Source organism: Varroa jacobsoni, unplaced genomic scaffold (genome assembly GCF_002532875.2).
Source record: "Varroa jacobsoni isolate VJ856 unplaced genomic scaffold, vjacob_1.0 scaffold_494, whole genome shotgun sequence".
NCBI classification, from domain to species: Eukaryota; Metazoa; Arthropoda; class Arachnida; order Mesostigmata; family Varroidae; genus Varroa; species Varroa jacobsoni.
The window spans coordinates 124,553-143,028 of NW_019213396.1; the positions used below are offsets into that span (position 1 = coordinate 124,553).

Consider the following 18,476-nt stretch of genomic DNA (forward strand, 5'->3'; position numbering starts at 1 on the left):
AATCCGAGAAAGCTTACCTGCAGCTGTTCTTTTGGATTCTGTTCTGAATTGGAATATGGGTCCAGGGTATTGCAAAGCAAAACAAGTGTCAAACAATTTACAAAGCTGAAATTCTGACAACTCGCTGTATTTGTCGGTTCCGAGCGGTCGATATCCAATCTAATGTCATTTAGAGATGCTGAACACGACCTATAAGATTTGCGCCTGCCGCACAGCTAGGCCTTGTCCAATACCTCGCCACTCTCTCCACAAAAATTAAATTCTATAACAGGATAGTGTGCGTGTTGTAAAAGGCATCATAATCAGATGTGATTTCATTGGTATTCAATAAGACTCATGAGGGACTAGACAAGGCGCGTGAACCGGCTGTTGGAGTTCCAACACATTCGAACTTTAAGGACAAGGATTTAAAAGGCGTCACCAAAATCATCCTCATTTCAACGGTATTCATCGGTTTATCGCCATCGACAGTTCTAACTTAACGATTGAATTGTCGGTGCTGATACAACGGAACTGTGATTCAAAATCCTTTCAACAACTTGTTTGTTAGCAGAGTGACTATTCAAGTGGACAAAGAGGTCTTACATGGCAGGGATTGTTTGAGTCCATGGCCATTTCCTCATCAATAGGCCACCGCTTACATGCTATTCGTAGGCGGTTTAAACCCCCTCAAAATAATAACAGGAATCAACTAATTCTTAAAACACTGTTCATGTGAATGCTGCGTAGAATACCAAACCGTCTAAAAACAATATTTCACCCTTACTATCCTATTTAGCAAATGATTAATTGTATAGCCTTATCCTTTTAACGCGAAACTCGTATGTATTTTTAACGTTAAAAAGATCTGATCTTATCAATAAGGGTCAATAAGAGTGTGCTTCTAATAAGAGGCCTTTGTTCCAAGTCCGCGCGCGAAGAGAGAGACGTAGTTCATCATTCAGTAAATCACTTGTCATTGTTTTCTCCCGACATAATACAAGGTGGAAGTACTTGGAAAGCCCTACGAAAGCACTACGATAGTTGCCTATTCTTGGCATGTTCCTTTTGATTGCAAAAGTATTGTATATTGGCATTTTTCTTTTTTCACGAAGACAACTGAATATCAACAATCTATATTATGATATTTCCGCAATCCCTTATTCCCGGCTTCTGGCCGTTAGTGCGCTCATCTATCCTCCCTAAAAAAGCAAAGAGCCGATTTCAGTCGATTTTTCGCCGAGCAATTTTTTCATCGTTCCAGAAGAGCGCCGAGCATTCGACACTCGCTTTTTTAGTGGCCCCCAAATTAAACCCCACATATTTATTTAATCGACCCAGAAAATGGTTGCACCATTGGCGTCACGTACTCGCCTCCGGCCGGCTAACTTCAGCCAGTCCAGCCACTTTCAATCCAAACCACAATGAACGGTTTTTCGCGTTTCACGTCCGGCACTTAAGCGTTTAGATATTACTTTAAAAACAGCCACTTCAGTCGAAAAGCGATAGCAGACGGTAACGATACGGCTGACTACGCGGCGGCGTCACGGGCAACATGAAGACATGCAAATTTCAAAACAAGAAGCCGATCCTTTCTAGCCAGGAACAGTTCGGTGCCTTTGGTAATAATGGAGCCGGTGATGAGGCGACAGAAAAAAACGAGTAGTTCAGGTGAATAAGCGAGCGAGCGATCAACAGATTGCCGGCCCGTGCAAGAATCGAATTTGACAGCGATCGTCACTGTCTCATTTGGCCAATACCCAATTGCCAATAACAAGCAATAGGGGCTTTCCCTTCCTTTGATGTCTTTCATGATAAAATCTTCTTTACCGTCAATGTGATTTTTGCCACAAACAGGCACTGACCACCGCGGCGGCAGCCGGTGTGCTGCTGTTACATGAATCGGGCACCGTAGCATTGCTCTACATATGTGTATTAGATTCTTTAACGGTTTGTGACTGAGCTTGCCGAGTGGATAAGTGGCGACGGTAATAATGGGTCACTTCAGCTTGCGACAAGGAGATCTCTGTCTGTCTGTCTATAGATACGTACAGTGTTGAGCTGATGCTGTTCAATGAGATCGAGATACCTCCCACACGAAAGGAATTACGGAAGACAACGCAGTTAGTAAAAACATCGTTAAGCTCCCCAAATGGTGTCTGCTTACATCGGGCATGTAGTTGTCAAACGCGGTTGATGTAGGAACGACGTCTTGATAGACGTCCTAGAATTAGAAATCTGTGGAGAGCTGGGAAAGGAATGGAGACCCTACATGGCGGCATGGACCGCATTTTACGGATCGATCGATGCGTACCGCGTAACTAGCTGAACGTACGCTAAACGGTTATCAAATGTTAAGTTTGTTTCGATAATTTCATGTAAAGGTTAAGAGCTGGCTTTCACATATTTGATTGCGCACTGTGTTCTTCTTATATTATTATTAGCGCGGAATGCTAGTATTAGGGACGCATTTGACCGACCCTGATTACTCACAAACAAAAAAGGTGGTTTCTGGGTTAGCGATGGGGTAGCGACTTAGCAACAACAAAGCCATCGTTGTAATGTACTAGTAGAAGATCAATAACTTTTATGGTCGAAGCTCTTCTCACGAACTGTTATGTCGTTGTACGCGTCTGTGTGTCCCGGTTTTTGCAGCTTGGGCCGCATTTATTTATCGTATCATCTACGTCGTACAAAATTGACCCTCCGCTGTTCCTGATTGTTATATTGTGACTTTTCCGATTTCTTCGACAGTTTGCGTTTGGATAGCGGCCTTGCTGATTGATAATCTATGCTGACTTCGATGTAGCTCCATAAGCGATGCCATCTTCTTTCAGACTCAAATGTTTCCAAGGAATACTAGAACTTGCTAACGCTAAAATCTTAATTTGTCGATTTTTATCACCATTTAGGCAGTGCTAGTAGTGGTGCCTAAGGAACCCGCATGATTTTCATTAGGTTAAGCGATTGCTTGATAATAAACGGTTGACAATAATAACTTGTTTCGAATCGCATAATATCAATGACATATATAACATTAGGAACTGCAGGCAGGATCTATTGTATCTAGCAACGATACAGCCACCTAACTCCTGGTGTGGACACCTTTTGGGCACGTGAATATGGTTATACCTATATAAATTGTCTTGGAAAGCCAACGTTGTACATTTTTACTGCGAAGTGCTTATATTGCCACAGCCAACTACAGCCAACTTAAGCAAAGATGACTACAAGCAGGCTGCTGAGGTTTGTATACTCTAAAATATCCGCATAATCAGGAACAGTAGAGCTCTCGTGAAAACCCGCTGTATCGTCTTCGTAAACAGGGACTCGATTCGCGAGCCAAAATTAACTAGCTTATTTTCCTTAACGTACCAAAACGCAAAGCATACATATATTAAACTTAAAACGCTACACTCACTTTTCCCTTCAGCACTATTATTTCACCTTATTACTGCAGAGCAAATCACCAGACCTCAAGGAGATAATTCGAGCGGACTACGTTAGTGTTTCAGTACACCCTTTACTTCTTTCCTTTGTTTATCTTTTATGTAGCCGTCGAAATCACATGCATGAAACAGGACTACTTTAAAGACTAACAAACATAACTTAAACTTATTTTACTTAAACTTAAGTGTAAACTCCGTTATCAAGCAGCTACCGCTATTCAACTCCCATTCGGGTCAGTCGAATCTACATAGATTCGGTTAATCAGCATTTCTCCTTTCATGTGCATCTCACTTGTTTTTCCTTTATTTTTTCATTCACCTGTAATTCAGTGTTGATAATGACGACTAACCCCCTCCCCCTTTTGACAGAGGTCGACACCGCGTGGTACTGAATCGTAAGGTGCAAGTAGGTAGGTTTGACTCTCGCGAAAAAGAGGTTCGGTTGAAGGGCTGTTTTTCCATAACTCTCGTTCTTCTCTAGATCATTTCATTCATTCTCTAGATACATTTATCTAATTACATAAGATGAGCGAAGTTTGACCGATGTATTTAACCTTCGACACCAAACGAACGCATTGAAATGCGTTCGTCTGGTGCCGTTTGGTGGTGGAGGCCAATGCGTTGCACAGTGTTAAATATTATGAACACATGTGCACCTATTTTCAATAATGATTTTGGATAGCATTTTGCTTTGTATGCGATGTTCTTTGGTAACGTATTTTTACCCAATATATTCAACGAATATGCGCCATCTAGCAGCGTCGTGTACTAACGTACAATTTGCATCCGAAGTTCTTGGACATTCGGATGCGATCATGGGTTTCCCGTGAAACGCTGATTTTTACGACAACTTTTTGTATCGACCCAGAAAAGTCGAAAGTTGTTGAAATCGTATCCTAGCATAAAAATGGCAATCTATATACAAACTGAGCGGATAAACTAAAACGAGCCCAACCTACTTGTTTATCGTATCTGAAATACATTTATCTGTGTTCGGAAATACAGTTTCCTATTATGCCGTTTACTATTATGAAACATGACATAGTAAACTCGCAGCTCTTTCGAAGTTTCATCATAATGGCAGCCCTTTATTTCAAAGTGTCCACCATTGTTATATACGACTTTCTGTTAATTGGATCGTTAACTTCGGCCACTGTATAAGTGAGTACTCGCGCCGTACAATGAATACTCGAAAAATTATTGAGGACTTGAAGGTATCTAATCTCCGGGAGCAACGTCCGGCACGTTTGGTTGATTACAGAACTCCCCATTATAGCTACCATAATTTTAGCAGCGTAAAATCGAGCGTCGCCATACCGTTTAAATGGTATTTCTATTCAGTAATTCTTATTACAAAGCTTTTTCATTGTTGACGACAGTTGTTGAAGATGCACTTCACGGATAACGACAAACTTGAACCGATGGAGGAGATGAGTGCCCATAAAGCAATAGCGTATGACATTTGCATTATACCACCGAATACATCCGCAAAAATTTTTCTCGCTGGGTTGGGGAGATGTCCCGTCAGTTCGGTTGTTACATTCAACCGCTGGCAAGACCGTCTGCGATTACCATAGCGGATCGATTTTTATCACAGTGATTCGGCGAACGAATCATTATAGCTTGACATCAACGAGAAGCAAGTGTCTGTCATACAGGCCTTTAATATTCGCCTAAATCATTTTATCGGGATGCACAAGAACGATGTTCTTGCATAGACCAAGCTTGAGCGCTAAGACCTGTGCACGTTCACCTCTGCCCGTTAACTCCCCATTATTCATCGACGCAAGTCTTCTACATGTCTCATCTTCGCGAGTTTAAACGTCTCCTTCCGAGATTTTTTAAACAAATAACCGACGGTACCTCTAGTAATAAAATCTCGACTGTACGACAAAATCTCCTCCGCTGTAACTCCAAGGTAGAACTCATTTTTGTAAACCACTTGAATCTTTTGATTTTTCCATATCTCACTTGAACTAGAATAGTAACAATATCCGAGTAGCCAGTCTCAAACTACGAAGAGTACAAATGCATCTAGAACAATGTTAATCAACAACGATAAAATGTTACAAAGTGTCGCCTGTTATAAGATAGCGTCATCTTGAAATATGAAGCTAATGCGTGCCACGTTCCCTATAGAACGAACTTATGAAACAAACTTGATAGCAGAAAGCAGAGGATACGTGTTCGAAATATGAGCAAATCTTTCGTTACATCTAACGTATTCGCGCTTAAGCCCATCAAGCAATAAACTTGCACGTTTGTCTAAAATCAACGGTTTATGTTGCTTGTGGTCTCCATGCAGTTTTCAAAGAATCTGGGATGATTTCGTGACGCAAAGCGGATGATCCAAAATTGAAAAGTTACTTTAAGAGCTCGGAAATTCATTAAAGCAAAAAAAGTGGCACAAAAAGCTTCTATGCGCAAATGAAGGGCTGTGTTTTAAAAGAAAATATCTGTTATTAATAAACTTGTCCAGGTAAACCTTCGTAGCCTGAGGTTTTTGAATCATTTTATACCAGACTTTTTCGGACGAACGTTATCATTAAGTTCATTGCTATTTTAGGATAATTTCTTCAAAACGTTTTGAAGTCCCGAATAAAAGCCGTCGTAGAAGCGAATGGCAGCTACATCAATTTGAACGCGACCAGGAAGGATCTTTCTTGGCACGTGTAAACAATATCATTCCAAAATCTATTTTCTCTTTATCCTTTATGCCCTACGCTTCGTACTAAAACCGATGGGTATTATTTTAAACGGCTGACTGCCAGTAGAAAACGACGCGTCTTGACACCCATATAACGCCGTTAAGTTCGCCGGCAGACACGTTACTTTCTGCGCTACCACGTGAATGAATTCAGATTAAACAAACTACGTCAATTTTGCCTTAATTTATCCCAAATACGCCGTATATGCATGTATATTTTTTTTACTCACACGGATAAAAATGGTGCCGAAATATCAATCTTCCTGTAGTAAACAACGGCATGAAACTCCACAGAGCTGCAATAATTGGTCGCCGAGGACAACAAACACATCTGTTTCCATTGCGCCTCATTGTAACGCAGTCGATTAGTTGGTGGTTTGGAGAGACGATAGGGTAGCACATCCGGGCGATCGCGGCCTGCCAATGTTAGATGGATCTAAGACGCTGCATCAACAAACTTAACCCAGCAGGACGTAGCCGCTCCGGGGTTACCGCTATCCGTTTACAAACAACCGGCAGCCCTGAGGAAGGTATACACCTATATATATATATAATTATAACCTGCAATAATCGACAAAGTGTACTATGGCTATGTTGCAAGATATTGTTGGTTCGTTTCGAACACTTTAGGCCTGCGGTTACACGACAGTTTGTAGAACAAAGTCAACTTTAATACTGTGTTTGACTTTTTTCTATAAACAAACAGAATCATGCTATATCGATCGGCTACTTGAGGACAGGTTCGGGGATAAGCCTTATAACCGCCGAGCGACCCATTGGATTTCTATGTATGGAGCGTTACTGAACGAGAAATACAAAACATTTATTTACTAGCTATTCGTGCTATCAAAATAGTGTTCATAAAATTGCAAAGGCAACGTTAAAAACAATCCCGTGAGCAATTTAAGGCCCGTATAGTCGTGTTGAACGATCGTTATATTGAACAGACACGACGGCCATGAATCACATTTCTAGCACACGTAAAAATAGCTAAATATTGGTCTCGCTCCTGGCCAAAAAACAAAAGGATCCCAAATGATATATCAGTTTAGGCTGAACACCAATAACCCATTGCAGCAACATCAGATCGGTTGGGCTTTAGACGTTAAAAGTATATTTCCACAATTAAAAATCACAGCTGGAAATTGTTAGCCATTTACAAATCTCATTTTTTAGTAGCACCGCTTTCATCACCAATTAAGCACCACTATTAGCCGAACCCCTGTCGAGGAAGGCAGTTAACTATTATTGAGCCAATTATAAGAGTGTTATTGCAGGTGAATTTGCTTGTGAATACTCTGATATTTAATATTACCACAGTTCTACGGGAAGATAACACTACAGTTACTATTATTTTACCATGTAGTCAGTTTTAAGGTTGTCATTCGTGGGAATCAATTGTGATCGGGCTACTTATGTTACAAGCTATCACCATCACAAGTGCTTTCCATCACGTTAGCGTCATTGATCGCTATTATGACTTGTACACCGCTGCTGCAATCAGCCACTGTTTCATGTATATATATGCGCCTTTCTTCGATTTGGCTAGCTGTAGTTCCTTAACTTTAAGACCTCGCGTCACACACATTTGTTTCGATACCGATTATGCTTGCGTCTGTCGATTCTGCCTACCTTTAGCCATCCCATATCGTCCTTTTATGCCCATCTTTTCGTTCGATGTGTTGTGTTGCGAAGAGCCACTAAAATGTCATATGTCCTGACAACTCTCATGCTTACGACAATCCACAAATTGTTATCCTGTTAGCTGGATACAATGATATATGCTTAAGCTTACGGTTACCATAGATTTGTCTTTTCTATTTATAGCTATAACACACACGTAAAACATTACGCGAATAGTGTTATTGCACCTTAGCCGCGGCAACAACGTCCATTATTTATAGATGGTCACGATGTTGTTTACTGTCGCAGTTGGTGCCGCCGTTGTTATTTGACTATTGCTATATCACTGATGTTGTGCTTGTTAGATTTCGAGAATTTTTATACGCATTAACTAAACATTAACATAGATATTAACACATTATATATAATGTGTTAATATCTATGTTAATGTTTAGTTATATATATATATATATATATATAAATACAGATACTTGTATATGCAGAGCTATTTGTGCATAAGAGGATAGCGGAACTAGCGTATGTCGCACGTTTATGTATTTTTTTTTATTTATGTAATCACTAATAACTCTAATAACTAATGTTGCAGCTTCTGCTGTCGCTGGTGTAAGCAAGCTGCTTAATGGCAGCATCGCTCACTCGAGGATCATTGTCCTATAGTATTTAACGAGCAAATCAAGCGGTCAACTTATAATCCAGGTCAGCTGCACCGTAGTACTGGTTAATTCGGCAACGAGCTCAGTATCGACAACAGCACTCACCTGTACAATTAGCTTTATGTTTAATTGGTAGTCATCGTCGATGCTTATGAAAAATATGCATTCACCGCGATAAACGAGGTAATAATGATGGGTAAAACTGATGAGAGAATGTAAATTATCCTTAATAAGAATGGATATAATGACGTAGCCATATTTCGTAAGGATGAATTAATGATGATAAAGAAAAATCAACGACGATCCATAATATATATATATATATAGAAAGGAAGGTCAATAAAGATTTACACTAAACGTATTTGTATCCATAAACATTTCCATCTAACATCAATACATAAAAAACATTTTCATCCTGATATGCGAATGTTTGTATTTTTGTCGTTAGCAAGTGTGGGCACGATGTGAATGTGGCACGAGCGAGAGGATCAGTAATAAACGAGTGTTGATATTTAGCTTTTAATCGAATACTTGTTTAACTACATTGATTAACTTCCGCGCGCAGTGCTAGGCGCGGAAACTACTCACGAGAAGACTGCCTTAAATCTAATGAAAAACCTTCGTTACTCACGCACGTTGCGTAGTATATGTGCGTGTGCACATAGTTCTGGGTAATTTTTATTTAACCACATAATTGGAAGCACTATCATATGTTTCGACTTTTTATTAATATAGACAGCTATCACAAAATGTAACTTCAGTCTACTGAAGCAATGTTGTGTTGTTAATTTTGTATAACAGTGTTTAGTAAGAGTCGTCGTTGACATTAGACTGAAATGATAACGGGTTTCTTTTTACTCAGGCACCTTTACATTGAAAAACCGAAAATGAGTTTATGGGCACTGTTAGGATATGTTGTCCTCACCAATCTGATCCGCTATAACATCAGTCCATAATGTGTCTTTTTCGTCATCTAAAAACACGCAGTCAACTTCCCTCTAAATGGTACTGCTTTTTCAGTTGAAGACTTCTCATAGTTCCGCACAGGTTCTAGAATAAAAAATGCATCAGGCTTGTTTATTTATATGATCGCACATGTACGAATTGACGAGAGTTTAAGCGATACTTTGATCAGATAATTTTGTTTTAGGCATTAAGAATTTTTCTATTGGTCGTAGGCCGGCGCACGTGCACATATATCGGATATCTAAATATGTCATTAAATATATTGAAGATATAAAATCAATCGCTAAGGTTCTACAATAATGAAATCAGATGGGGATTTTAATACCTTCTGAACGCTAGATTCCAACTTCGAGAACGGGATGGAAAAATACGAGCCAAACAGGAAGGATTATTCCTTAGGCAAAAAATGTTCCTCGGACAGAGAGGTGGCAGCTAACGGCAACAGCTTTCCGCTGAACTGCTTTACCCACATCTGTTTTTATATTGGCCATATGTTCTTTGTAATGCATGTCAGGACCAGATCATTCACAAGGAAAAGAAAACATGAGCATTTTTAGGCGCTATAGTCATGAAAACACCGATCATAAAAACGCTGCTCGCATATAAACATTGTCTGAGGCTATGAATCACATGCTTTTTGTAACACCGTGTTGTTTGTTTAGTCATGTGTACACTTCGACAAGAACAAACGCAGGAGTGTGGCTTAGTGTATATATTCATACGAGGGTTACTCCTAATCACTTAGTTAATGAAATGTGATCATTACATCTTTGCAGTATCTATCCGGTTTAACACAAAATCGTATAAATCAGTCGTAAAACATTCCTGAAAGTTCTAAATAGAGCTACCATAAGCGGTTGACGCTCATCTGCTAAACAGATGCCGCTGGAAAGTATTATGCATTAAATCATTTACAAAAAACGCTGAAAATATCATCGTATACAGCCGTTTTGTGGACTATTTTGTGCACAATAATCTTGCAGGTACCATAGATGTAGATAATATATTAACCGTACCATCTCCGCAATACTTCATTTTAGTTTATTAACCCTACCGATGATGTCTATCTAGCAAATGAAGTAGCCAAAGTTGAGCTTATTTATTTGACTTGTTATTTGCGTTTATTTAAATTTAAAAATTTAAATAGTTTTAAGGCATGAGCTTATTTGACTTGTTATTTGCGTTTATTTAAACCTAAAAATTTAAATAGTTTTAATAGGGTTTATTAAATAGGGTACGAAAACTCACAATGAGATTCTCTGAAAGAGTTTAAAACGCATTTTATTTCACATATTACTTACAGATATAGGCTAGCATTTATTTTATGACAGTCATAGATGGTAGCGAAATGCTTGTCAGAATCGCCTAACCGTTGCTTACCCAAGGAACACTTCCTCATGACCACATATTTTTTTGTATATATACCCCGTCGTACAGGTTCATTATTCTTTACAAACAATGAGAGTCTGAACTAAATTTTGCATTCTCAATCGCCATTACTATCACATTATTAGCAGTTATTTTAGGCTAGGCTAAATGGTTTTACTTGCGACATCGGAATACACTTTTCCCTATAGGTTCGTCTTCTAACCTTTTCGAAGTCATATTCCGTATGCAAAACGAAATAGCGATAACTGTAAACTTTTCAAGTTTTATAATTTAATCGACTTCTGTCAAGCTGCCATACAGAAAGCTGCACAATATTATAACTAAGTGAGCATTCTGTTTAAGCACGAATAAGACGCATTTTTAACGACATTTTAATAATAAAAAGCCCACATTAATTATGTTCCAAAAAACATTCTAGCACCCATCTGAACCTACATTTGAAGCACAATAAAAACGTCCATAGGTTTTCTAAGCATCTTTTTATGCTTTTTATTTTTTTAGATTTTTTATTATTATTATCATTATCTTTAGTCTTTGCAACTTAAAAGAGTTGTTTCCCAAGGCGTTCTGTCAGTGTTAAAAAACCTTGCAACTAGTACCGGTACCTTATCAGATATAGCTTACAGACTTACCTTTCGTGCAGGAGACGAGCTCGTCTTGATCGAGATTTTCCCCGGATGAGGATGTGGCAGATGTGGAGGGTGGTGTTGGTGGTGTGGTGAGGCCCAGCACTCCCGAAACAGGCTGAACCCTCGAGGGGCACAGCGACGAATGGAGCGAGGTCCCCCTGGGCAGCGACATGCTTCTCGGACCCATTTCGCGACGCATTTTACCTTCTTATTTGTATCTTCTGGTGGTGTGTCCTCCCGGTGACTTCGTCCAGCTCTGGTGGGTTATGGCAACACCGAACTAATATTGGGAGCCGTTCTTTCGCTATAAAAATATCTAGGCTAGTAAAACTTTAAACTAGCAGGACGATTGTTTGGATCACGACCGCCCAGGGCAGGACCCCACTCTGCACGCCTAAATAAACGAATAATCGAATAAATAAAGTTAGCTGTCTTACTATCATCTAAAAAGTGAATAATGCTTATCAAAAAGTTACACAGGATTGTTTCGTTTTCTAAAATATTTAAATACGAAGTGAGCCTTGAGATCAGAAGCATACGGTTATTTTTTATGCGTTCAGTAAGCGTTGTTTTCTAATATCTAATAGACTAAGCGTTTGGTAGGTTCTGAGAACGAACCGATATTTCATCTCAAAGTTGTGGTGTAACTCAATAGGTCATTTTAGATAATACCAACGAAACAAATATTTCAGATTTCACATTTTAATTCGAGTATGCTTCAACATGATACGAACCAGACATGTTTGCAGAGTGAACAAAAATGAAAAATGATTTTTCGAAGAGTCTGTCGCATGCAGGTTATCGAATAGGACTGGATTCTAGGTTCGGAAACCTTAAAAACAACAGCATATTATTGGGTTTCTAAATTTTAATGTACAAACGAATGTCTGTAATAAATCACCGCAGGCAATTCAAAGTTTTTTTGCATGCAATAAAACTACAACAGTATGCATCTTTTAGCATACAGTTCAATCAAAGTGCGTAGAATAACGTGCAACACTTGAATGCCATCTAAAACAGTTACGTCGTTCAGATGTTGGTGTGTAGTAATTTTTCCATGAAAAATTACTACACACCAACATTTCACTAGAGGGTTACCGCGTCTGACAAAAGCAGTGTCAGAAGAATTTTTTAAGCAAAATGCACCCATAAAAAACTCCATCGATGGTGACTACCGTTTAAAATGCCTGCATATATCCTATATTTGAACAAAACAGCATATATTCTATTAACTGCTTAGAATAGGCAGTCTTAGATAGTCCGCTACGATTTTAGACTACCTGAAAGTTAACAATCGTACGAAATGGCCTTATTTGAGCAGAATCAAATGTAGCCTCGTCAAATTAATACACAACGTCAGAGATCGCTTGTTTATGATGACTAAAAAGGCTTAGATGCAGCTTTAATCGCTTGATTCCTAGATAAAAATACTAGATAGGTAAACCTTTATTGTATCGGCTTATTTATATTTCTCAGAATAAAAATATCATTCTGAAACAATTAATTAAATAAGCTGGGATAACTGCTTTAAAAAAATCTTAGCTTATATAGAAGAAGTACAGAACAATCTTAGTTTCGAGTTTTACGTCCGATATGGTCGTTAATAGTCCAAATGGTTGGTTCCCAGCACAAAGTATGTCTGTGCCTAGACTACTACATGTCTCCATCTTTGGTGAAAAAGCATGCCACCTGTATAATACTATGGAGACCGCCCATGCAAAGCAAATAAGGCTTCCTTTGCTAAGAACATTGAAACATGCATCATCCTAAAGAACTATGAGAAACTGTTTCTAGAAAAAGCGCGCAAAGCAACTTGTGTGGAAACACAAATAGTTGCAAGGCTTTATTGAGGTTCCCAAATATTAAAAGTGGTAATTATGGTACAAACAGTTATCATCTATATATTATTTTTTGAAATCTTTCCATAGACAGTGGTAGTCGAGTTTGTTGCTTGGCAAACTTGACATTTACTTAAAGAAAGATAATAAAAACATCTGCTTTATTGAAAAGAAGCTAACGCAAAACAATTAAGGGATTCCACGCCTGAAAATGGTGGCGAATTTTCGATATAATTTGGCTGTTTGAAATAAGGAGATGAAGTACGGAAAAAAATCGTATACCGTGCATTTACAAATATTAAGACCTACTGGAGAACTTCCGTATGAAAAAGTACAAGCTTTTGAACAGTCCAAGGAGAGCATTCTGCGAAACATGTGGCATTTTTGCTTTCGCATCTTACCATTCCTGGCAATTAAGTGCCACAGGAAACAAAAAACAAAAACGAAACATTCAAAGAATCTAGATACTTAACATAATTTTTTTTTCGGTAACTAGAGTATTTCATTACGGTATTACACCTTTTTGATAATTCTTTTAAAAAATAATAATATATTTCTTAAACATTAAGACAAACAGGAATCGACAAAAGTTGCTATCTTTTTATCTTAAGTGAACTAACCCATGGAGCACCGCATCAGCACTTCTGTGGTCATACGTGAAGAAACCGAAGAAGTGTTCCATAAGAAGAATTATTACTAAAGTTCTAGCATCTTACCCACAACTAACCACATCTGGTTATCAAATGTACGCGAATATGTATGATTCCAATGAAATGTTTGAATTTCTCGCAGCGCAATAGGATTACTTCGGTCTAACAGACTGTGACGAAAAAATGGATCGCAAAAACAAGTCCTGTTTTAGCTTTTATTAGAAATATAAATGCAAGAATCAAAATATCGTGCTGGGGTTTTAGTTGACTTTCTCGGAGCAGGTGAAGCCACAGAACCACTCCCACGTATCTTAACGCGCAGCTGCGTGATGCGCACCTTTGATCGTCAACAGCGTTCGTGCAATGAATCCCCCCCGTCATTATGCCACGCAACAATGTGCTGATTTCACGCAAAAGCAAGTACAGTTGCATTATCTGTTTGCATACACAATGACATGACGATGATAATAACATTTGATTCAGACAAAATACGCGAAGAGTATCAGTCGCTATTTTCACTTAGACATCCTCCGCCCGAAGTCCCCGTATCGATAAAAAATGCGCGTTTCCTAAAGATTATTGTGTACAAAAAAAAAAAAAAAGAGAGAGATGAGTGCAACTCCCGCGATAACAACTATCAAGTTAAGATGCATCTTTTAAAAGTATCATATTCATACATCAATGTGAAAACGACGGAAGTATTATACTGCAACTCTTTATATTTATTTTAATAAATACATTGAATATAATTTTCAATTGATAATGAAATATTAACGCATTTGGTCACTGTTTTTGCTAATATAATAATATTCTAAATCTAAGCACGCCTTTTCCTCAAGCTGCAAACCGCTGAGATATAAGGTACATTTTTCGTACTGCAAATACTATATTTTTTTTAAAACATATTTTTCTGCAAACACAAAAGTATGTGGTTATATGCACCATTGGCAAAGTTAACCATTTACAACCCCACCACTGGAGCTTTCCTTCTATTGTCGGCCGTACTTAGATATCAGGAGTGTTCACGTTAAATGAAGGCCACAGCTGGCTAGCTGGCAGATACATACATCTGAGACAGATTTGTCATTTCCGTTAAAACTTCTATCTATAATGAAAAAAAAGTACAATACTCATTCTATAGGGTGCGCTATCGTATCCGTCTCTCTAACAAATTCAATTATTTAAACCACCTGACAATAAATATGCTCTAGATAACCTAAACAGCTTAACACACGGACAATTAAAACATTAGCGTAGTAATCCGATCACACCAAGGTCCTGACAAAATAATTTGAAGCTACAGGGTTTTCTTAGCGAGTCATTTGGGCAGTCTTCGAATTAGTTTAAGTTCATGTGTGAGCCACAGTAACGTAGTGAGAAGAGTGAGGGCTCCGACTTGGTGAGATACTGCAACTGGTGTTGGCACGTATGTCAACAATGTTGTGATGCCAAGGCCCACTTGAAGCCAAGCAGCCGCCAGCATCGCGTGGGTTGCAAGCCGTGCTCGTGGAGGAAGTGGCACCTTACGTGAGTAAATATACAATGCTGTTAGCAGGCAAAACACCGTTTCACCAAGAAGTCGATGGTCAAATTGTACCGTAGTGGGATTCTCTACGAAGTTCTTCCACTTCGGTTCGAACGCCAAAATATCTGAGGGAATCCAACTATCCGCCATTTTCGGAAATGAGTTATACACCAAGCCGGCTTCAATTCCAGCGACAAGTGCTCCACTAAGTGCGGTCGTAAATACCAGTCCCGTGGCAAGGCGACCATACCACGAAAACCTCACTAGTGGCTTGCTGTATGCCAACCGTTGAGCAGGAATTAAACGGTGAAGGGCTGCCCGGAAGAGTAGACCGTAGAAGAAAAACGCGGCACCAAGATGAACTGCTAACCGAAGATTAGATACGCGTGGAGTGGTATCGTGTGAACTGGGATGTTTTTCTTCCAAGCCGCTGCGTACCATATACCAGCCCATTAGACCCTGCGCTGCCAGCAGAGTACCAAGGTATATTATCTGCTTTTTCATGCCCCTATTAAAGTAGCCCCTAGCCCAGAAAGCGGCTGCCGGTATATAGAAGGCTGCGCCGACTGTGCGCCCCCACATCCGATGAATGTACTCCATCCAGTAAATCGATTTAAACTGTTCAAGGGTCATGTCCTTATTGCGAACCTTATATTCGGGAAACTGTTGATACTTGGCAAATTCGGCTTCCCATTCCGCCTGGGTACGAGGTCGACCCTCATTCAGAGGGTGCCAATCCACCATCGACAAGCCCGACTTTGTCAGTCTGGTTAATCCGCCAAGGAAGACGGCACCCAAGGCCATGCCACTGCATGTTAATAGCCAACTGCCTACTAGTTTATCTGCGCGGGATATTCGTTGAACCGCTTCCGCTGAACCAATAACAGTCGTCGCAGATTGACGAATGGTTATAAATGAACGAATTCTAGGCATAAGCTGTTGCAATGCTGAGGAGAACCTGCGATCGCCACATCGAATTCCCAGTCTAGCGTGGGTACACACGACGCCAATCTTTGGTACTAACATATTCTACTTAATGTCCTTCAGAGTTATTGAAACTGCAAATTAACAATATACTGTACAACTTCACATAGAACTAGAGGTTTTATTGAAACACTGCAACTTTCCAGATATGTCACTTGTTTGTCTCGGTTCGACAAAAGGGTAGACGCTATGTGTTTGTTTACATCGTGCTAAGTGACGGAACTTTTAGAGGTCCAACTAGATGCTGCGTACTTATAATTAATGTTAGAATCTTTCTTATGCGTTTATAGGATTTTGCGAGAAAATGAAAACGTCAATTTGTATTGACTTACAAATCTGCCCCTATATCTATCGTATTTGCCGTTAAAAATTCGCGGAACCCAGACCGAGGCACTTTACACCGCATATGTGTAACATAGGAGCAGTGTGCCTCAACAGAATTCGCCTTGGGTCCGCTTTAGACCGAGCTTGGCACAAACTGACCGTTTGCCCGAGTTTCAGACTTTTTATTTTCATAACTTATGTTTATATCATTTTGACAATGAGGAAAGAATATTAGTAGGAAAGATATGGCTTTCTACTTTTTGGATTTGAGTTTTTATATTAGGCATTTTAGAATTTCTTTATCAGGCGAGATTATTTGAGAAACTGGAAAAAGGTAGAAATCACAGAGTTCTGCTGCTTATGAAAAGACCATTAACTTCACTTCTAATTGATATTAATGGAAAAATTATTGAGCTTAGAACTTCCCATTCTTAGTATTTCGGTTTTGAAGATACTTTGATGAACACGAATGGGCAAGACGGTAAAACAAACAAGTGCTATAGCACTTAATAAAGCAGCGCCTTTTCTTCATTTGAAAAATACGTATTTCTTTTTAAGTTTTTGCCTACATTTTTCTAGAAGTTTTTTAGGCAGGCTATATACTCACAGACGATTAAGGACTCCTTGCAGGCCAACTCGATACGTAAAGCCCCTGCGAGTAACATACTGGTCAAATAGACATGTTCGATAGCCTCGAATGCCAAACCTTTGCAAGGTTTTCGAACGATAGCTTTCTAGTCTCACAATAATAAAACTATCTAATATTTGTAGCAAAAACTCAATAAAAAAGTTTGACTTCTAGCTTATTTGAGCAATGTAATGTTGTCCCTTAAAAATGTGCGAATAGGCCTCATATTCATCCTGTTTCAGCTGGGAGTAATAGGACAACGCTCTCGAGTCTCTTTTGTTTCTTAGTAAATTATGACTTGTAAAGATGTCGATAATGAGTTAACTCACATTAAACATCGAAATGTATATTATAAATGTTTATAAATAAACACGACGTTTTCACGTGACAATGGTCTTGTTGGATCAGTAACGGCACGACTATAATCGTAAGCTTTGTATTAAACTAACTAAAAAAAATAGCTTATTTTGAAAGTAAGGGAATCTGAAGACCTTTGAAGCATGCATAAAGTACAGTTAAAGTTCCCGTTTCTAACCTATTTACTAGTAGAAACTTCAGGAGACATTATCTGAATCATCCAACTGATAAACAAAAAAAAAAAAGTGTGAACCCTAGTATTGAATAATATGGTGACGTGACAACCAAGTTTAAATAGGCACCCAGCTGCCATTTATTGTAGTTAGACTTAAAGTTTAGTTAAAATTTCGTTTCTGTTCTGCTAAATTGCATTTTATATCGCTAAGAGCTTTCGGTTAATATTCGTTGGACCTGTAAACGATATTCAGACAAATGCCAAGCAGATACATGAAGGAAGCTATCCCCCATTAACGAGTAAGATTTTTAGCATTTTGTCGACGTTAATGTTCGCTCTTCTGGTGAGTGCAAGCATATTTTTTCGGAGGCTTACTGCATTTCTTCTGTCATTTCCCTTTGCTCACGTTTTGCAATTATGCCCGATACCTTTCCATTGATTTTTTAGGTTGATTTGCTTCCATCGATGCTAACGGAACGGTGGCATCCTTTGTTTGGTCCACATCAGGAGCTAAAAACTCGACGATGCGCTCATCAGCTCGCAGCAAGCAGCAAACTAGTGCCTCTCACGCAAGGAAAA

General features: G+C 39.0%; 2 protein-coding genes across 24 annotated transcripts in view; both read right to left on the bottom strand.

Annotated features, from left to right (window-relative positions):
• Window positions 1-18,476, bottom strand: part of LOC111260931 (uncharacterized) — a 173,582-nt gene that overhangs the window by 75,951 nt on the left and 79,155 nt on the right. For all 23 annotated transcript variants that reach the window (XR_002680646.2, XR_002680645.2, XM_022834072.2 and 20 more), the window contains one exon: window positions 11,420-11,810. Coding sequence is in view for 21 of the 23 variants with exons in the window: in XM_022834072.2 (XP_022689807.1) it covers window positions 11,420-11,615 (196 nt within the window). In the remaining 2 variants the exon portion in view is untranslated. The remainder of the gene's footprint in view (window positions 1-11,419; window positions 11,811-18,476) is intronic.
• LOC111260934 (heme A synthase COX15) lies at window positions 14,106-17,746 on the bottom strand. Its single transcript, XM_022834081.2, has one exon. It carries the CDS (start codon window positions 16,453-16,455, stop codon window positions 15,223-15,225), a length of 1,233 nt encoding a protein of 410 aa, XP_022689816.1. The 5' UTR covers window positions 16,456-17,746; the 3' UTR covers window positions 14,106-15,222.